Source organism: Ranitomeya imitator, chromosome 5 (genome assembly GCF_032444005.1).
Source record: "Ranitomeya imitator isolate aRanImi1 chromosome 5, aRanImi1.pri, whole genome shotgun sequence".
Classification (NCBI taxonomy): domain Eukaryota; kingdom Metazoa; phylum Chordata; class Amphibia; order Anura; family Dendrobatidae; genus Ranitomeya; species Ranitomeya imitator.
Genome location: NC_091286.1, coordinates 252,268,830 through 252,291,584, shown reverse-complemented (window position 1 = coordinate 252,291,584; position 22,755 = coordinate 252,268,830). Strand labels below are relative to the sequence as shown.

The following is a 22,755-nucleotide window of genomic DNA, read 5'->3' as shown; positions in this document are numbered from 1 at the left end:
ATGAGTACAGAGTTCGTTATCTTCGCACGCTCAAGCATTTTTCCTAAATAGTCAAAACTGAATCAGTATAATGAAAAGCACTATCTACAGTATCATTCCTACAACACATTTGCTCATTTCCCCATTACAGAAAAGGATTCCGCCACTTACAAACATTCAGGACTCATTTCAATATAGCAAAACATTTTAATCTCAAGCTTTAGAAATGCTACACTGTACACTATACCATACATTTATTTTCAGTTACAATTTAGAAAATGATTAATGAAGAAAATGGGAAAAAGATTAAGCTGGAGAAAAAGGTGCCAAGACTTAGAGTGGCTGTTCTAGGCTTAAAATAAAAAAAATGAAGCTTTTAAGAAGATAAAGTAAAATACCATCTAATTTATATAAACCGCTCCAGCTCGTCTATGAGGTGAGCTTGTGATTACTAATTAAGGGGGCTAAACTGTAATAGTAGACAGCCTTCCCTCACGTACCATATGCCATTTACAATAGTGATGCCTGCCGGTAACACACAAATGACCAAGAGGTATTTGGAGCCCAAAGGATCCAGTGTCTAAGGCAGGGCTGTGGAGTCGGAGTCGTCACATTGGTGTCCATTTTGGTGGAGTCGGTATAAACTGGACCGACTCAGGCCCCTAAAATATATAATAAATTGGCAACAGTACAGTATGTGCTGTTTTTATAAGAATTTGGGAAAGTTATGAAATATCCTATAAATATCTGTTCTATTCCTGACCTAAGGATCTCGACTTTTAACCAAGATGAATCTGTGCTGCACTTTATGTACATGCTCAGTAGTGACCAGTGCTGTGGAGTCGGGAAATTGAGGAATCGGATGTTTGGCTTACCAACTCCACAGGACGCAGGTAGCAGGTCTAGAGACAACTGCTACCTCTGCACCAACTGTCACTAGGACGTTGAGTGGACAAGTTTAAAAACAGCCATGGTTTATAACATCTTCAAATGTCACATGGTCGAATGCTCATCATCTAAGATTTCTAAATAAAATACATGTGAGGACAAGGATCTGATTAATGTCTTGTGTTTTTCTTCACATAGCGACTTTTTGGATAGAAAACCCTTTATCAGGCTGAAAAATCTGAAGGTGTAAAATGGAAGGGCTTGAATTGAAAGAAAAGCAAAAGGAAGCTGAAGTCCAGATGTGTAATTCTGAGGCTTAGGGTACTTTCACACTGGCGTTTTTTTTAATACGTCGCAATGCGTCGTTTAGGGGAAAAAACGCATCCTGCAAAGTTGTTTGCAGGATGCGTTTTTGCCCCATAGCGTAACATTACCGACGCATTGCGACGTATTGACACACGTCGCAACCGTCATGCGACGGTTGCGCCGTGTTGTGGCGGACCGCCGGGAGCAAAAAACGTTAAATGTAACGTTTTTTGCTCCAGACGGACTGCTTTTTCCGACCACGCATGTGCGGACGGAACTCCGCCCCCACCTCTCCGCACCTCACTGGGGCAGCGGATGCGCCGGAGAATGCATCCGCTGCACCCGTTGTGCGGTGCTAACAACGCTAGCGTCAGACGGGCCGAATTCCGACGCTAGTGTGAAAGTAGCCTTAGGCCAGGGTCACACTTGCGAGTGTGATGTGAGAAACTCACGCGAGTCTCTTGCATCAATACCCAGCGCTTTTGCTGGCCCTCGGGACCGGAGTGTGTGGCTGCATGTATTTCTGAGGCTTAAGTGTGAATGTGTTTGAGGCCATTTGTTGCCCAGTTTTTACTCTCCTCTTCCTCGGATAGGAACTCGTAACAACTACAACTATCAACTAGACTACAAATGATGGAAGTGCGACCTTCCAGATTATATACTGCTCAAAAAAATTAAGTGAACACTTACTATTAAGGAGCACTTGTGTAGGGGGTGACCATAGACCATTTCTCTATTCTCATTCTCAGTTGCTCAGGCAGTGCAGCTCATCCAGGATGGCATATCATTGTGAGCTGTAGCAAGAAAGGTAGCTGTGTGTGTCAGTAGTGTCCAGAGCATGGAGCAGATACTAGGTGACAGGCCAGTACACCAGGAAACGTGGAGGGGGCCGTAGGAGGGTGATAATCCAGCAGCAGGACTGCTACCTCCTTATTAGTGCAAGGAGGAGCAGTGCCAGAGCCCTGCAAAATGACCTCCAGCAGGCCACTAACATCCATGTGTCTGCTCAAACTGTCAGAAATAGACTCCATGAGAGTGGTATGATTGTGGTTGAGGGGTTTTAGTAAAGGGACTTAAATGTGGCACACTTTAGTTTTTAACTAGGAAAGTCCACTAGAAAAAAGGAAGAATTTGCTCACAATAATCTTTCTGTGTTAACAGGCTTCTCACCCAATGAATGAGCGAAATGCTTGTTAATCAGTTGAAATTATCTTTAGCCCTACAAAATACATGATCGTTCTCAGCAGCACATTGTCCTCTTTAAACTGGGTCTTTGCTACAAACAACAAAGACATCCTATGCGCACTGAGCGATCTTTTACTGATCATTCATTGTGCATAGTTTACTGCAGTCTGCATGTGTAAACAGGCTAATAAACGGCTATCCATTGAAAACATTTACCAATCGGCGGTTGTTTAATGCCGCTGGAAAGGCCATTATGTAATAAAAAAATAATAATAAAAATATGCCAACATATTTCGCAGCACTTTACAAATTATAGAGGGGATTTGTACAGACAATAGACATTACAGCATAACAAAAATCACAGATCAAAATAGATACCAAGAGGAGTGAGGGTCCTGCTCTCAAGCTTACAATCTATGAGTAATTGCTTTCGTTGTTCGGACCAGCCATAGTGTAGGGATCGGGTGTTCATGTAAAGCTGCATGAACCAGTTATCAGCCTAAGTATGTAGCAGTACAGACACAGAGGGCTATTAACTGCATGAAATGTATGAGAACATGATGTGAGGAACCTGATTAAGATTTAAGGTTTTTTTTGTTTTGTTTTGTTTTTTTTTTGAATGGGCCACACAGGGATAGTTAGGTTAATGCGTTGAGGCGGTAGGCCAATCTGAACAAATGCGTTTTTAGGGCACGCTTAAAACTGTGGGGATTAGGGATTGATCGTATTAACCTGGGTAGTGCATGCCAAAAAATTGGCAAGACACATGAAAAGTCTTGGAGACGGGAGTGGGAGGTTCTGATTATTGACGATTCTAACCTCAGGTCATTAGCAGAACGGAGAGCACGGGTAGGGTGGTAGACTGAGACCAGAGAGGAGATGTAGGGTGGTGCTGAGCCATGGAGTGCTTTGTAGATGAGGGTAATAGTTTTGTACTGGATTCTTGAGTGGATGGGTAACCAGTGTCATGACTGGCACAGGGTAGAAGCATCGGTGGAATGGTTGGCGAGGAATATAATCCTGGCAGCAGCATTCAGGCCAGATTGGAGCGGGGAGAGTTTGGTAAGAGGGAGGCCAATTGAGAGTTACAATAGTCCAGACGAGAATGAATGAGTGAAACAGTAATAGTTTTTGCAGTTTCGAAAGTAAGAAACTCTAGAAATGTTTTTGAGATGCAGATAAGAAGAGCGAGCCAATGATCGGATGTGGGGGGGGGGGGGGGGGGGGGAGGTGAAAGAAAGCTCAGAATCAAGGATGACCCCAAGGCAGCAGGCATGTTGCTTGGGAGTAATGGTGGAACCACACTCGAGATGGCAATGTCAGACAAAGGTAGGTTAAAAGAGGGAGAGAACACGAGGAGTTCAGTTTTTGACAGGTTCAGTTTCAGATAATAATAATCTTTATTTATATAGCGCCAACATATTCCGCAGCGCTTCACAGCTGAACAGATAGAGGGAGGACATGATTTTACCTCTATACAAGTCACTAGTGCGGCCACACTTAAAATACTGTGTACAGTTCTAGTCTCCGATGTACAAGAAAGACATAGCTGAACTAGAGCGGGTGCAGAGAAGAGCGACCAAGGTTATTAGAGGACTGGGGGGTCTGCAATACCAAGATAGATTATTACACTTGGGGATATTTAGTTTGGAAAAACGAAGACTAGGGGGTGATCTTGTTTTAATTTTTAAATATATGAGGGTACAGTACAAAGACCTTTCTGATGATCTTTTTAATCGTAGACCTGAGTCAGGGACAAGGGGGCATCCTCTACATCTGGAGGAAAGAAGGTTTAAGCAATAACAGACGCAGATTCTTTACTGTAAGAGCAGTGATACTATGGAACGCTCTGCCGTATGATGTAATGAGTGATTCATTGCTAAAATTTAAGAGGGGACTGGATACCTTTCTTGAAAAGTATAATGTTACAGGTTATATATACTAGATTCCTTGATAGGGTGTTGATCCAGGGAACTAGTCTGATTGCCGTATGTGGAGTCGGGAAGGAATTTTTCTCCCCAGTGTGGAGCTTACTCTTTGCCACATGGGTTTTTTTGCCTTCCTCTGGATCAACATGTTAGGGCATGTTAGGTTAAACTAGGGGTTGAACTAGATGGACTTAAAGTTTTCCTTTAACCTTAATAACTATGTTACTATGAAGTTAGAGACAGCGGTAAGACAATCACTGGTGTTTTCTAAAAAGGCAGGCGTGATATCAGGAGAAGTGTATAACTGGGTGTCATCAGCATAGAGATGGTACTGGAAACCAAATCTACTGATTGGTTGTCCAATAGGGGCATTATACAAAGAAGAGGAGGGGGCCTAGGACTGATCCATGAGGAACCCCAACAGTAAGGGGAAGGTGAGAGGAGGAGGAACCAGCAAAAGATACAGTGAAGGAGCGGTCAGAGAGAGAGAGATAGGAGGAGAACCAGAAGAGAACGGTGTCCTTGAGACCCATGGAGCAGAGCATAGTGAGGAGGAGCTGATGATCCTCAGTATCGAATGCTGCGGAGAGATCCAAGAGAATTAGCATAGAGTAGTGACAATTAGATTTAGCTGTTAGTAGATCATTAGAGACTTTAGTGAGGGCAGTTTCAGTAGAGTGTAAAGAGCAGAAACCAGACTGAAGAGGGTCAAGAAGAGAGTGATCTGAGAGATAGCGGATAAGACGGGAGTGGACCAGGCATTCGAGGAGTTTAGAGATGAAGCGAAGATTATAGACAGGTGTATAATTAGCGGCACAGTTTTGATCGAGGGATGTTTTTTTAAGTAATGGGTGTATGATGGCATGCTTAAATGAGGAGGGAAAAATACCGGAAGAGAGAAAGGTTGAATATTTTTGTTAGGCGAGAGGTCAAAGCCGGGGAAAGGGACTGGAGGAGATGTGACGGAATGGGGTCACTGGTGTAAGTGGTCGGGAGAGAAGATGCAAGGAACCTGATTACTACTTCTTCTGTAACTGGTTCAAAGTCAGAGAGTGAACTAGATACAGTGGGGGTGGAGGGACAGTGCATGGTATGAAGGGATTGGGCGATAATTTCCTGTCGAATGTGGTCAATTTTTCATTTGAAGTAATTGGCCAGATTGTCAGCGCAGAGATCCGTGGTTGGGGCCTGCACTCTTGGGTTGAGTAAGGAATGGAAAGTGTCAAAGAGACGTTTAGGGTTATTGGACAGCGAGGTGATGAGGGTGCTAAAATAGGTTTGTTTGGAGAGGTGAAGGGCAGAGTTGTATGTTTTAAGCATGAACTTATAATGGATGAAATCTTCGGGTAGATTAGATTTTCTCCACAGACGTTCGGCGCACCTGGAGCACCGCTGCAGGATACGTGTTTGCAGCGTGTGCCACAGTTGTCTCTGTCTGTGCCGAGTTGTTCTATTTATAGGAGGTGCAATTTCATCCAGGGCACTTTGCAGGGTTTCATTGTAATGCTTCAGAGCAGAATCAGGACATGAGATGGAAGAGATAGGGGCCAATGAGGACTGCAAGTTCTTCATAAGTTTCTGGGTGTTAATGGCTTGGATGTTTCTAGAAGTGTGGAAAGTGGGGGTGACCTGAGTGGGATGGCAGTTCTTGATAGAGAATGAAAGATGGTGGTGGTCAGAGAGCGGGAGAGGGGAGTTTGTGAAATCGTCCACTGAGCAGGGATGAGGAGGCTTCTTTGTCTTCAGTGCCCACAGATGTTGCTCCATGATAACTGGAGCAGAAGCTACTCTTTTTGTTCCACTTCTGTAAATGACATTTTACATTATTAAACTACAAATCACACAATTCTCAAGATATACATACTGTATGGAACATCACCTTCTGATGAACCGGACTATGATATTGGGGGAGGTTCCTTAGTGTTTGTGTCAATGCAGTTTATGTGACCTCTTACTGCAATAACATTAGTCTGAGCTGAGATGCTGTAACACATTCATAAAATTGCCTCTAAGCTGAATACACACAACTGCTTTTAACAATGTACTTAACATGATGTACTACAGAGACCATTCAAGGGTGCACAGCAGAGATGGAGTTAACCAGGCCATTATACACCACTAGAAGAACCATAGACAGGAGAAGAGCTGATCTAGTTTTAGTGGTGATTTAGTTAATAGCACTTGCCAAGGAACACTGCTTTTTGAAATATTCTCTCAGCAGGAAGCACCACACTGGCATTAGCAGGATGGCTACAGATACAAGATTTTCCTTCTAAGACAGACATTATCAGATGTGATTTAAAAGTCCGGGATTATTTTTTCACATTATACTATCCCTGCAGAGCAAATGACACAGTAGGAGGTATGTAAGCATAATAACCAACATGACAAGATACAAACGCACTACCTATAAGGCTTTTATTCCATATCCAACCGTTAGAGAGAAAAAATGCACGGAAATATTGTATTAGCGACATTCCGATAAAGCGATAGCATTGCTCCCTACTATGTTACTAAGTCAAGGCTGAAAGCCTGCATTCCAGTACTCCACATTCCATCCCAAATTGGTTTGCGCCTGTCAAGGACGTATACCGCAAGGACCATCTAACCTCTTTAAATGAGTAGAACCCTTTACTAGAAAAGACCTAGTTTTACTGGGGAAAAAAAAACTAGAACATTATAAAATTACATAAACTTAAGGTGTGACCGCTGTTTTAATTTTTTTTTTTTTATAATAAACCAATAGCATATCTACAGTGGGGCAAAAAAGTATTTAGTCAGTCAGCAATAGTGCAAGTTCCACCACTTAAAAAGATGAGAGGCGTCTGTAATTTACATCATAGGTAGACCTCAACTATGGGAGACAAACTGAGAAAAAAAAATCCAGAAAATCACATTGTCTGTTTTTTTAACATTTTATTTGCATATTATGGTGGAAAATAAGTATTTGGTCAGAAACAAAATTTCATCTCAATACTTTGTAATATATCCTTTGTTGGCAATGACAGAGGTCAAACGTTTACTGTAAGTCTTCACAAGGTTGCCACACACTGTTGTTGGTATGTTGGCCCATTCCTCCATGCAGATCTCCTCTAGAGCAGTGATGTTTTTGGCTTTTCTCTTGGCAACACGGACTTTCAACTCCCTCCAAAGGTTTTCTATAGGGTTGAGATCTGGAGACTGGCTAGGCCACTCCAGGACCTTGAAATGCTTCTTACGAAGCCACTCCTTCATTGCCCTGGCGGTGTGCTTTGGATTATTGTCATGTTGAAAGACCCAGCCACGTTTCATCTTCAATGCCCTTGCTGATGGAAGGAGGTTTGCACTCAAAATCTCACGATACATGGCCCCATTCATTCTTTCATGTACCCGGATCAGTCGTCCTGGCCCCTTTGCAGAGAAACAGCCCTAAAGCATGGTGTTTCCACCACCATGCTTTACAGTAGGTATGGTGTTTGATGGATGCAACTCAGTATTCTTTTTCCTCCAAACACGACAAGTTGTGTTTCTACCAAACAGTTCCAGTTTGGTTTCATCAGACCATAGGACATTCTCCCAAAACTCCTCTGGATCATTCAAATGCTCTCTAGCAAACTTCAGACGGGCCCGGACATGTACTGGCTTAAGCAGTGGGACACGTCTGGCACTGCAGGATCTGAGTCCATGGTGGCGTAGTGTGTTACTTATGGTAGGCCTTGTTACATTGGTCCCAGCTCTCTGCAGTTCATTCAGTAGGTCCCCCCACGTGGTTCTGGGATTTTTGCTCACCGTTCTTGTGCTCATTCTGACCCCACGGGGTGGGATTTTGCGTGGAGCCCCAGATCGAGGGAGATTATCAGTGGTCTTGTATGTCTTCCATTTTCTAATTATTGCTTCCACTGTTGATTTCTTCACTCCAAGCTGGTTGGCTATTGCAGATTCAGTCTTCCCAGCCTGGTGCAGGGCTACAATTTTGTTTCTGGTGTCCTTTGACAGCTCTTTGGTTTTCACCATAGTGGAGTTTGGAGTCAGACTGTTTGAGGGTGTGCACAGGTGTCTTTTTATACTGATAACAAGTTTAAACAGGTGCCATTACTACAGGTAATGAGTGGAGGAAAGAGGAGACTCTTAAAGAAGAAGTTACAGGTCTGTGAGAGCCAGAAATCTTGATTGTTTGTTTCTGACCAAATACTTATTTTCCACCATAATATGCAAATAAAATGATAAAAAAACAGACAATGTGATTTTCTGGATTTTTTTTCTCAGTTTGTCTCCCATAGTTGAGGTCTATCTATGATGTAAATTACAGACGCCTCTCATCTTTTTAAGTGGTGGAACTTGCACTATTGCTGACTGACTAAATACTTTTTTGCCCCACTGTATATATATAATTGTCTAAGGGGTACTTCCAGCTGTCTGTCGCGGAAATCCCGGGTCGCTGATTGGTTGCAGCCGGCTGGCCGCGACCAATCAGTGACAGGCACAGTCAGGCCAAGAATTGGCCCCTCCCTACTCCCTTCCAGTCAGTGCCCCCTCCATACTCCCCTCCAGTCAGCGGCCACATAGGGTTTTAGCAGTCCGTTAAACGGAGTGCGTTACACCGCGGAATAACGCGGTGTAACGCAGTCCGTTAACGCTGCTATTAACCCTGTGTGACCAACTTTTTACTATTGATGCTGCCTATGCAGCATCAATAGTAAAAACATATAATGTTAAAAATAATTTTAAAAAATCATTCTATTATCACCTTCCGGCGCCTTTCCCGCTCCTCGCAATGCTCCGGTCCCAAGAATGCATTACGGCAATGCCCGGAGATGACATAGCGGTCTCGCGAGATGATGTCGTAGCGGTCTCGCGAGACCGCTACATCATCACGTGTTGTTGCCGCAATACATTCTTGGGACCGGAACGTCGCGAGGAGCATCGCTAAATGCCTAGGCTGGATCCGGGGGCCGCCGGAAGGTGAGTACATAACTATTTATTTAAATTTTTTTTTTTTTTTTTTTTTAACAGGGATATGGTGCCCACATTGCTATATACTACGTGGGCTGTTATATACTACGTCTCTGTGCTATATACCGCGTGGCTGGGCAATATACTACGTGGGCTGTGTTATATACTACGTGGGCTGTTATATACTACGTGGGCTGTTATATACTACGTGGGCTGTTATATACTACGTGGGCTGTGTTATAAACTACGTGGGCTGTGTTATATACTACGTGGGCTGTGTTATATACCGCGTGGCTGGGCAATATACTACGTGGGCTGTGTTATATACGTTATATACTGCATGGGCTGTGTTATATACGTTATATACTGCGTGGGCTGTGTTATATACGTTATATACTGCGTGGGCTGTGTTATATACTGCGTGGGCTGTGTTATATACTGCGTGGGCTGTGTTATATACTGCGTGGGCTGTGTTATATACTGCGTGGGCTGTGTTATATACTGCGTGGGCTGTGTTATATACTGCGTGGGCTGTGTTATATACTGCGTGGGCGGTGTTATATACTGCGTGGGCGGTGTTATATACTGCGTGGGCTGTGTTATATACTGTGTGAGCTGTCCTATATACTGCGTGAGCTGTCCTATATACTATATGGGCTGTCCTATATACTACATAGGCTGTGCTATATACTATGTGGGCTGTGCTATATACTACTGTACATATTCTAGAATACCCGATGCGTTAGAATTGGGCTACCATCTAGTTTAAAAATAATCAACTTTGTAATATATCTTATAAGAGAAGTTTGCTTCTTTCTGTCAGCACTGATTATCATCAAAATTCTCAAACCCTGGGTAAAATCTGTATTCAGTGAAGACATGCTTTCCCATTGCTGAGATAGGAGATGGCAGTTGGTGCTGATAAGATTATATGTAGATGGGAACAGGAAGGAGCTAGAGGCAGAGCTCCTCCCTCCTCCTCCTGCCTTATACACAGAATTTTACCAGTAGCAAACGTCATCTCCTATCTCATTAATGGGAAAGTATGCCTTCATTGAATATGGATTTTACTCAAGAATTGAGAATTTTGATAATGATCAGTTAAGGAGAAGAAAAACAAATTTATCTGATAAGACATTACAAAGTTGCTTATTTTTGCGTGTACTATTGATTTATGAAATAACAATTAAAAAGGACAATTACACTTTAAAACCCAAGTTCAAAACAAATACTTTGTGTGTGGTATGCATCCTCATGTACAGGATAACCCTTGAAAGACTTCACAGCTACTTTATATGACAAGAGGGTCCCAAAACCGCCAGAAATGTCAGAAGGTCCATAATAAAAGAGTAGCTGGAATTTCTCCCAAGTGAAGGTGATAACTCTGTGCACTGCTGAAGGTAAGAAGGGTAATTACAGACCAACCTAATCATTATTCCAGTGATAACGTGACAAAGATGAATTCATCCAATCTTTTATGAGAAATTATTTCAATGATAAAGGATCTATTAAATGTTGAAGAGAGTTCCTGACCCAGGCTCTTTCTTGATTAATGATGAACGACATCAGCACCAGAAGGGTTGGGGATCATCTAAAGGACTCTACATAATTTGCATCCCTTTTGTGTGCCATAAAGGCGTAAGCAGGAGTTTAAGGTCTGATCTTTGTCTTCTAGTGGAAAATGAAGCATGCAATAAAAAGGAGTAGTGAATAAAAGATAATAAATCAGGCTTCTAATAGGTGTATATCAATGCTAACCAAAAGCCATATACTGAAATAATAGGGTCCCAGTGAATAACTAAATATGGGTCCCAGTTCAGACAAATTTCGGAAAAACTTACATTTAAAATCAAGATACCGATTTATGGTATTTTATAAGAAATCTTTGTGTTACCGTTGTACTAGTATCTCTTCTGTACGCCATGGAACAATTTCATCAACATTGTGCAAGGCTAAATGATGAATCCAACTTATCTAAAAACGTCTATTTCAAACATTTTCAAATTTTTTTCAGAAATTAGTGACGTCACCTACCACAATGAAGCCTCGATAAACACTACCCAACTTCATAACTGCAGATGTAGTCTTTCTTAAAGAAGCACATCCAAACCAATGACATTTTGTAAGTTTAAAACGTTGTAATTGTACAGTATGCAGCATAAATGACTACACTCCCTTTCAAATGTAAGGCTTTAACCAATCTCACTGAACAATTTCTAAAAATTGGACAAGATCCTTAACATGAAAGGTTACAAATACAAACTTTATTACTAAAATGATCAATTTACTAAAATTAGTCGATGCAAACATGACTGCACCTCACATCAAAAGTCATCGAGGCATGGAATGAACACGTTTGTGACATATTGCAACATATTTGACCATTCTTCAAGGATAATCTCAAATTCATGTGCCATCAGTATTCAGATGTAAAAAGCTAAAACTTTGTAACGTAGAGCGTTTTAATGCCATTTTCACCGAGCTCCAACAAAGTGCGATGAGATGGGGCGGGACAGAGATGTGGTGATCGCAGCTTGTCAAATCCATGAGGAGCAGCAGCCTCAGATACGTCACAAATCTTATCCCAGCAAGAACTGGAGTAGGATTTGTGGCGAGGCACACATAGATGGCCACAGCACTTGTTTGGCGCTCCTGATTAGCATCTGACTCCAGCATGCCTCCTCATCAAGAGCAGCGCGAACAACTGAAGAAAACCGCTATTATACTGGTGCTTCGTTCTGACCCTTCATAAGCTTACATTGAAAAAGTGATTTCTGACTTAAGGCCCCGTCACACATAGCGAGATCGCTAGCGAGATCGCTGCTGAGTCACAAGTTTTGTCACGCAACAGCGATCTCAGTAGCGATCTCGTAATGTGTGACACGTAGCAGCGATCAGGCCCCTGCTGTGAGATCGCTGGTCGTGTCGGAATGGCCTGGGCCATTTTTTGATCGTTGAGGTCCCGCTGACATCGCTGAATCGGCGTGTGTGACGCCGATTCAGCGATGTCTTCGCTGGTAACCAGGGTAAACATCGGGTTACTAAGCGCAGGGCCGCGCTTAGTAACCCGATGTTTACCCTAGTTACCATCGTTAAAGTAAAAAAAACAAACGCTACATACTTACCTACCGCTGTCTGTCCCCGGCGCTGGGCTTCTCTGCTCTGGCTGTGAGCGGCGGGCAGCCGGAAAGCAGAGCGGTGACGTCACCGCTCTGCTTTCCGGCCGCTGTGCTCACAGCCAGAGCAGAGAAGCCCAGAGCCGGGGACAGACAGCGGTAGGTAAGTATGTAGCGTTTGTTTTTTTTACTTTAACGATGGTAACTAGGGTAAACATCGGGTTACTAAGCGCGGCCCTGCGCTTAGTAACCCGATGTTTACCCTGGTTACCCGGGGACTTCGGCATCGTTGAAGACAGTTTCAACGATGCCGAAGTCTTTCCCCTGATCGTTGGTCGCTGGAGAGCTGTCTGTGTGACAGCTCTCCAGCGACCAAACAGCGACGCTGCAGCGATCCGGATCGTTGTCGGTATCGCTGCCTTTACTCATAGACCCCAGAGTGATCCAGAGGGTCTGAACCTTCTCTCATGACTCAGAAGACTACCATAGTGACACTGGACACCAGAGAAGGTAATGAAACGCTGGCTGAGCATGCACAAAACTCAGAGTTAGTAAACTGAATAGGCTTTATAGCCTATGCTTTGTATTGAATCTGTACCCCACGTAGCTGTGTGCTCCCTTCTCCTGAGCTATGCACCTCTCAAGGGTGAATTTGAGTGATCGGTAGGGGTCTCACTGATCGCCGCCTTCTCCTGTGTCCAGCACCGCTATGGTCATCTTCTGATTCATCACAGAAAGTTTAGAGGATCGTTAAGGGTCTCAGGACCCAGAATCCCCATTGATTTGCTTGTATTTATAAAGCAATGAAATCTCAAACAAAAAGATTTATTTGGCTGCTGGCACTGCATTGCATAGGAAGTTACACAGCGACTAATGAACGCTATTAAAATTGTACCAATGGGAAAAAAGCATGTGATTCATTACGAATCAAGTACAATAAAATGACATCATGTTTATCTAGAAGTCAAAAAATTGCAAATCCTATTCCGAACCTAGGACAGCAATATAATCGGGACTATAAGGATCATGAGATTTAGCAGAGTAACAACTTATTCTAGCTTTCATTTTCAATACGATTAGATGACCAGTCAATAAATTAGACTTTTTGATAAACTGCTTCTTTCTGGCCACGGTAATCTCAAGCTTAAAAATTATATTCATTCTATATAAGCGCAATATTTCTATTTGACATATTCTATTCATCCTTAGTTGCCTTGTATATGGCGAGTTCACCGTTTCACATGATTATAATTTAGCTGAACATGTACAGACCCTTATCCAAACATGATGAAATACAATTGTTCATTACCTGCAGAAAAGATAGGTCACTTAATAAAGCAGAGGGGAAAATCTATTGCGACACGGCGAATGTTGATTTGAATTGCATATGACAAGGTAAACTGCACATGGACCAAAGGACGAGAAGACAATGATCAGAGACGTTCCATGGTGACAGTTACTGCTATCCCACCGCTTGTGAGAAAGCGGAGGCTCAGCAATAACTTTATTACAAACATGTTTTATAGATGAGGACTAACAGCACTGCAGATTCCAACATCAGGAGACAAAGTGATGTATAAAAAGAAACCTCGAACTGTCCGACATTACGCTAGATCGTTGCAGAGAGGGGATGAAGTTAGCACCCTATGGATGAAGAAAACCCTAAGGGTGGGGATCCAATAGACCCAAGCCCCAATGTCAGACAGAACCACTCGAAGGAGAAAAGGTTCACACCGAGCTTCTTTCTGTGTATATGGAAATAAACCCACAACAAAAAACTCTTCACATACTCTTGATAAATATTTTAAAACAGATCTGCTCCAAAATCCATGTCAAAGAACTGTGTGAACACACCAAGTAATCTCCTAAGTATTATTCTATCTAATTTTTTCTGCAATTTTTCCTCCTCTTCAAAAAAAATAAATATGGAACATATAATATATGTATGTACACATACGTCTACACACATATAGATATCTGAACAGACTAGTCACCTCCTTTGAGATGGATGCATAATTAAAAGCACATAAGTGGAGGCATTAGTAGGATATCCTAGGAAATGAACAGCTGCACTCTAAGATTCCTACAAGGAATACAGACATATAGGCTAAAAACATACTCTTCAGGCTTCAACAGGTAAACGGGAGCCTATGGGTATGTTTGGCATATGGGCTGGGAGCTTTCCCATAACAGAAGGCTATTAGACACCGCTAAGTGCAATGAGAAAGGAGCCTACTCCTGCAGACTAACGCTGCAGGCATGTTCTTCTCTTGATTAAACTCCGCACACTATAATGGCAATATATGTTAGACATGCATTTACATTATAGGTTGGGAGGTATTCATCAGTATATGAAACAGCAAGCTATCCAGTAATACATACTGACCTATGGTTTTTGAATTGAAAAAGTAGTCAACTGTAGTTTTCCATAAAAAAGTATGCCAGTACATACCATCCAGCTGTATGCCAATAGTCTAAAAGTTTATGGATACGATTATAGATGCTGAGAGCCTTTCTTGATGTTCATACTTCAATGAGAATGTGAACAGTAACTTACCCTTGGATTTTCAAAATTACGTATGAAAAGACAACGACGCTATGGAATCTTTCTAACTAAATTGGCAGCCGTGGATTTCGTATACAGATGTGCAATATCTCTGCTACCCTGTAGCAATACAAAATATGATAACCATATGATAACCATAAGCAGTGTACAAAATAAGTATTTGTTCGGCAAAGGTATGGTTATCTAATCTCTTACCATTCCTGCTCACCACCCTATCCCCTTCATCTATGGATTACCGTAGACTATGTTTTTGTCCGATATCCCTGTATAGCTTACTATGGAGACGACTGTTGATATAGGTTATTATAGAAAATAATAATTTGGACACTGCACGAACAAATATGCATAATATTTTGTAGTTTTCTTTATATTCCTGTCCAAAATAATTTTTTTTAACTAAAAAGAATACTAAATCTAGAACACTTTCAAGAAATAGCTGAAGATTCACTCATTAAAGGAAACAGTCATCAGATTCATGCTGCCCAACCTTAGGCGGCATGGATCAGACACTGCAATTGTAGCCAGGTATGTTTCACTCTAAGAACTGCGACATTTCAGAGGAACCATACTTTCTAAAATCAGTTATGGACTAGTTGTCTCCGCTGACTTTTCCGAGACGCCAGTTCATGGTGGCTTCTCTCCGTTGGGTGACAGGTCTCGCCCCATTTGTGTTTCTAGGGAAAGATACATCAGTCACGGGGGAGCGGGGTGAGGAGAAATTGGCCTAGGCCCTGCTTTGGACTAGTCAGCCGAGATGCACAGCCCATGGCCGGTTTTTCGTAGTGTCTAAAACATGTCAGTATTCCAGTGTAAAACATATATGGCTGCTATAGCTCAGCCAGTGTCTGATTGATGCTGCCCGAACCACAATCTGACCACAAACTCCCTTGACAGAAAACTCCTCTAAAGAGCCAACTTTATTTTTATCAGGCAAAAATAAGCTTATCAGACATCATAAAATACTGCTAAGAGTATGACTATGGAGTCATTTCTGAGAAGGTAACAAATGTACCTCAAAGAGTTAAAATAGGCATTTTTTTATGTAGACTATCAGCCCAATCTACATTCAAAAACCTGAAATGAAGAGCTATTCTCAGAATACCTAAGCCCTAAAGCACAGGTAGATAAAACACATGGGTGCACTCGGTTCTAACGAAATGCTTGGAAATTCTCCCAAGTAAAGCGCTAGGCTGGTGAAGAACGTTCTGCAGCACCAATTTAGTCTAGATAATGGATGAAAAGTGTATATGGAAGTATGTGGTAGACAAATGTATGGAAAACACCCACAAATGCTTTTAATATAGAAATAAAAAAACATATCCTGACACAAGGAAATGACTGTGGCTATTACCCAACGACTCAGAGGATGATGTATCTCTACAGTCATAAAGGTTATTTCCCTCCCCTGGAATTAGACGTCTCTAAGCTTTTCTACACTTATCAAGTCTTTTGGTGCTCCATTCAGCAATTTATGTTGCCCCTTGAAGACCTGAGCATAGAAAGGCAGAACTGTTCCTGACCCCAAATAGCACCAATGAATAGATAATTTCCACCGTCGGGGGATACGTGCAATGCTTTTTGATGTGGATATTTCTTGCGGATTCTGTATTGGAATTCTTTCGGCTGCTATTGATTCAGTGGTTACATTTGGAATATTTTTTCAAGCAGAAATTATTCAGAATATGTTCTCCCTTTGTGTTTGTGGGTTTCCTCCGGGTTCTCCGGTTTCCTGCCACATTCCAAAGACATACTGATAGGGAATATAGATTGTTAGCCCCAAAGGGGACAGTGATGATGTAAAGCGCTACGGAATATGCGGGAGCAATATAAAGAGTATTATGATTATTGAATCACATATTGATTTGTAAGGAATTGTTCGCAGGTTTTTTTTACATGGATTTTGAAGCGGATCAGATGGTTCAAATACTCTCTGAATAATTTTCCTACTGATTTCAATTGGAAATCCACACTGCTGTTCACACAGCAAGTTCTGTTCCTATTCCCCCCCCCCCCACAATTGCCTATTATGTTTTGCTTGTATAGCGCATACTCCGCAGCACTTTACAAACGTCACCATCATTGTACCCACTAGTGATCACAATGTAGGTTCCCTATCAGTGTGTCTTTTGGAGTGTGGTAGGAAATCTGTGTACCAAGTGGAAACCCACAAACATTGGGGGAACATACAGACTCCTTGAAGATGTTGTCCTTGGTTGGATTTGAACCCAGGACTCCAGCGCTGCAAAAATGTAGTGGCAACCCCTGAGCCACCGTGCTGCCCACACGGTTTTAAAGTCCTTATCATGGGAAAAAGTGACATTTCACTACTTTAATGTCTTGACTACCTTTGACGTACATTTACTAATTAAAGGCCGTGTTCCTGCCTTTGATGAGGGCATGCACACCAAGCTCACAACTTCCTCGAACGTGATGAATCAGTCATCATGTGCCTTTAACAGCCACGGAGTGGAGCGGTGCTAAGCCCATGGCTGTTAACTTGTTCAATCTCACAGTCAATCACTGACATCAGGATTTAAACATGTGCCAGTCGGAAGAACGTCATTCATCCCACCCATTGGCACGTGATCGTGTGGCACCAATGGGTTGTCACGACAGCCAGAGGTCTGCTGATGACCCTGGTACCGGTCATTACATTCCTCCTGTGAAGGCCAGCCTGTGGCCGGTGTTCATAGGAGATTGTGATTTCTGCTATACAGTGCTGAAGCACAGAAGTGATCGGACAATCGCAGCTTCAAGTCCCCCTGGGGAATCATATTTCCAGGTTCGTTTTAGCATATAGTTAACATTGTAAATAAAAAAAAAACGTGTATTAATTGGACATGGATTTCTCTTGAAAGCCAAGTCGGACTTCTCCTCCTCAAAACACACCCTTTGGGTGTACAGAATGTGAAAATGGTTTTGCTACGTTCTTTTGATGCACCATCGGTCTTTAAAGAAAAATGACATATTAATATTCATAAGATCAAATGTGATAAAAATTGTTCCTCCTGACATTGCGGCTGCACCTTTCCCTTTCTTGACTTAGCCTTTTGCCATAACCAAAGAGAAATTAGTAGAAACGGTACGATTATTTCCCCTTCAATGACCGAACTATGCATCTGGGATCTGCAGATTTTGGAAAGGAGAATTGCTGGAGGAAAACAGGAAGGAACAGACACGCATCCCCTGACCACTGCTATAAGGCAGTCGCTTGGTCCAGGTCTTGCCCTCCCGCAGAATTGTAAAATAAATAGTGAAAAGTTGTTCAAATCAGTTTAGCTTTAAAGTACAAACTAAAAGTTAAATGCACAGAATATTGAGCAGAAAAGGTATATTTTGCTTGTCATCCACAGAAGCAGGACGCCATCTGTAAATCGTGTTGTCAACTTTTCCATAAGTCTCCAGCTGCTCCCAGAACAGGACCCCACAGAGCACACATTTTAGAGATACATTTATCGTATCTCCTCAATTCTGCGAGTCTAAAACAGGCACGTGACCATCGAAGAAAGACTATATAAGCTGGTAAGAAGCAGAATCTAACTGCTTGAAGCTTCCAAAGAAAAGACGCTGTGAATTCCCAAATATAGCCAGTGACGAGCAGGCAGCACATCTTACCTTTGGTTGCAATACGCACACACTGAGTCTTTGTTTCCTAATGGGAAAAACAAACAAAAAAGCATCAATGAGTCTATGTTTTATTTCCTTACTATAATACGAGAAAAAAAACCTTTGGCATTTAATAGTGTTTTCTTACTTCAGACATTTAATGCAGATATGCTATAAATGTATCATTAGAGGTGCAGTCATCGGAAAAAAAGGGGATTTTGATACCTAAATTCTAGTGAAAACATATAAACACTACACAAATGATCCACTAGCTTAACTGCCTAAGGCGCCAAATACCCAACAGATAGCAGTTGGTTATACGATCGTTTGGCCAGCAGCCACCTATCCGACTCCACCTTGTGTCACGTTCACATATTCAGTATTTGGTCAGTATATTACCTCAGTATTTGTAAGCCAAAACCAGGAGTGGGTGATAAATACAGAAGTGGTGACGTGTTTCTATTATACTTTTCCTCAGATTGTTCCTCCTAGCCTTAGCTTACAAATACTGATGTAATACACTGACCAAATACTTAACACGTGCACGTAGCTTAATACAGGAGAAAACATGTCGTTCTCCCTAATGCTCATGTGTTTCCTATGACAGAGAGTGCTTCGGATGTGGCTTATATGAGAGAGAACAAAAGTATCAGAAGTCCAAAATCGGTCATGGCAGAACCTTTATCTTCCATGAGAGTTGGAAGACCCTCACACTAATCATTGTTGTTAAAGGGAATATCAGGGACAAAAATAAAAAATGTGCCTAAGCTCTAACAGGCAGGTAGTTGCTACAAACCGGCATTCTGTACCTGGCGCTGTTATCCGCTAGCACAGAGTGATTAGAGACTTCGCTGACGTCACATTCACAGAGTTTCTTTTCCTGTTAACAGGGCGGGACTCCTGGTGTCATGCGGATTGACAGCTGGCTCCTCACTGCCTAATTGGAGGAAGCCGGTGACATGACACCAGCAGTTACCTATGCCCGACATTACCATTTCCATGTGTGGTTCTAACATTACTCCCCAGCAACACGCCAGCTCTCTTGGGGTCATACTTGAGTCAGAGCTTTCATTCACCGCCCACATCCGATCACTGACTCGCTCTTGTTATCTGAACCTCAAAAACCTTTCTAGAATTCGACCCTTTCTTACTTTCGACTCTGCAAAAACTCTTACTATTTCTCTTATTCATTCTCGTCTGGACTATTGTAATTCTCTACTAATCGGTCTCCCTCTTACCAAACTCTCCCCTCTCCAATCTGTCTTGACTGCAGCAGCCACGATCATATTCCTCACCAACCGTTACACCAATGCCTCTACCTTGTACCAGCCATTACACTGGTTACCCATTAACTCCAGAATTCAGTATAAACTTATCAACCTCACCCACAAAGCACTCCACGGCTCAGCACCACCCTACATCTTCTCCCTCGTCTCAGTCTACCACCCTACCTGTGCCCTTCATTCTGCTAATGATCATCCTCAATAATCAGAACCTCCCACTCCCGAATGCACTACCCAGGTTAATTCGATTAATCCCCAATACCCACAGTTTTAAGCGTGCGCTAAAAACGCATTTCTTCAGACTGGCCTACCACCTCAAAACATTAATCTAACTATCCTTGTGTTGCCCATTCAAAACCTTTACCATAACCAGGTTCCTTCCATCATGTTCTTGTACATCTTATGCACTTAATAGCCCTCTGTGTCTGTACTTTTACGTTTTCTGGCTGATAACCGGTTCATACAGCATTACATGAAAACCCAATTTCTTACATTATGGCTGGTCCGAACAACGAAAGCAATTGTTACCATCCACCTTTCGTGTCTCCCCTATTTCCTCATAGGTTGTAAGCTTAGGAACAGGGCCCTCATTCCTCTTGGTATCTGTTGATCTATGTGTTTATTGTTATGCTTAATGTCTATTGTCTGGACAAGTCCCATCTAAAATGTAAAGTGCTGCGGAATATGTTGGTGCTATAGAAATAAAATTATTATTATTATCCTTCCGCCCTGCCAACAGGAAGAGAAACCACTGCTCTGTTGACAGGGAGCAGCTTAATCTCCAGCAGGAGCAGTCAATGATCGGCACCAGGTTCAACAGAAAGGTAGTTGCCTTTGTTAGCAATTACAGTGGGGGTAAAAAATTAGTTAGCCACCAATTGTGCAAGTTCTCCCACTTAACAAGATGAGAGAGGCCTGAGTGGATTGGAGGACAGAGGAGCCTCTTAAAATAGAAGTTACACGTCTGTGAGAGCCAGAAATCTTGCATGTTTTTAGGTGACCAAATACTTATTTTCCACCATAATTTGCAAAATAAATCTTGCCAAATTAGGCAAGGTGATTTTCTGGATTTGTTTTCTCATTATGACTCTCATAGTTGTGGTCTACCTATGATGTCAATTACAGGCCTCTCTCGTCTTTTTTAAGTGGGAGAACTTGCACAATTGGTGGCTGACTAAATACTTTTTTCCCCACTGTATATGCCAACCTAAAATGTATGGAGGCCTCAAGTGCGTGCCATGTTAACACAGCCACTGGAGGCAGGCAATGTGTAACTTTTAAATTAGGCAATAAGTTAGAGCTCATGCAGAAATATGTGCAAAATGATCCGAGCTCAGACTTGCTAATGCATGGACTAGGAGAGGGTCCCTCCACTGAAGCATGACAGCTTCGTGTATTTCTATAAGGCTGTCAAACTTCGGTAAGGTGCAGCCAGTGCATGCATTGCGGTTGAGATTGCACCTATTCGCACAGAAGTCTGCATGAGCCCTATAGGCTCTATATTTACCATTTTGGGCAAGTTCTTGCCTGCAGTTTAATATGAATCAGAGTCCAGGTAACAATTAAGTAAAATTGGATTCATGGCAGCTTCAGTTAGGGCTTTCTTCCTTGGAAGGCAAGTAAAAAAACAAACAAACACTAGCTAGTCCTATAATCTTGGTTTTTCCATTATCCACAGCATAATATACCTAAAATGCTTCAGCTATTCCACTGAATGGAACAAAGCCACTGGGCAGCATTTCTAATCTAGTCTGTACATAGCGTTTTGGTCTGCAGTGGATGGCTAAACTTCAACTACATTTTAAAAACACATCCACACAGGGTGTATTTGGTACCTACACAAAATATGTACAGTGCAAAAGTTTTAGGCAGGTTGGGGAAAAAAAAGCTATAAAGTAAAAATATTTTTAAAAACAGACGTGGTATTGGTTTATTAACACAAATTAACAGAATGCAAAGTAAAATCAACAAGCGAGAAAACTATAGCAAATTAATATTTGCGTGACCACCCTTTACCATCAGAAAGTCAATTATTCTAGATACGCTTGTACACAGTTTTAGAAGGAATTCAGCAGGAAGATTGTCCCAAACATCTTTGAGGACTAACCCCAGACAGACTATGTTGAAATCAGGGCTCTGTGGGGGCCATATCATCACTTCCAGAACTTCTTGTTCTTTATGTGGAAGAAAGTTCTTACTGACACTGACTGTGTGTTTGGGGTCATCATTCGGCTGCAGAATAAATTTGGAGCCAATCTGATGCCTTCCTGATGGTATTGCACGTTAAGTATATATGTCGATATTTCTCAGCATTGAGGTCACCATTAATCCTGACCAAATCCCCAACTCAATTTCGTGAAATGCAGTCCAAGCTAGAAAGGAACCTCCACCATACTTCACTTTTACCTGCATACACATTATTGTACCACTCTCCAGCTCTTCGGGGAACAAACTGTCTTGTATTACAGCCACATATTTCAAATTTTGAGTCCAGAGTACCTGCTGCCATTTTTCTGAAGCCCAGTACCTATGTTATTGTGCATAACTGAGTTGCTTGCCTTGTTTCCACATCGAAAGTATGGATTTTAGTCTACAATTTTTCCATAAACACCACTTCTATCCAAACTTCTCCGAGCAGATAGGTAAAGTTGAGTCCCAGTGGTTGCAAGAATGATGTGTCTTTCAGCTACTGCACTAAGTTCCTTTGGCTGACCACTGTGTCTACAGTATTCAATGTTGCCCCATTACTTGGAGTTTCTTCAAAGGAGCTTGAAGAGTACTTCTCGAAACCCCAGTCTGCTTTGAAAACTTTGCATTGGCGAGACCTTGCTTATGCAGTAGAACTACCTTGTGTCTTGTTGCGGTGCTCAATGTTACCGTGGTATAAGAGCTGTGGCAGGAAATGTTCTTCCGCATCACCACCGTAGCAGTTTGGCTGTTCCTCCCCTAGATTTAAGCCTCCTACA

At 42.2% G+C, this 22,755-nt stretch overlaps 1 protein-coding gene across 9 annotated transcripts in view; it reads right to left on the bottom strand.

The window, feature by feature from the left end:
* PTPRK (protein tyrosine phosphatase receptor type K) overlaps nt 1–22,755 on the bottom strand; it is a 413,915-nt gene that overhangs the window by 95,651 nt on the left and 295,509 nt on the right. For all 9 annotated transcript variants that reach the window (XM_069726055.1, XM_069726057.1, XM_069726060.1 and 6 more), the window contains exon 13: nt 18,516–18,552. In XM_069726055.1, coding sequence (XP_069582156.1) covers nt 18,516–18,552 — 37 coding nt within the window. The remainder of the gene's footprint in view (nt 1–18,515; nt 18,553–22,755) is intronic.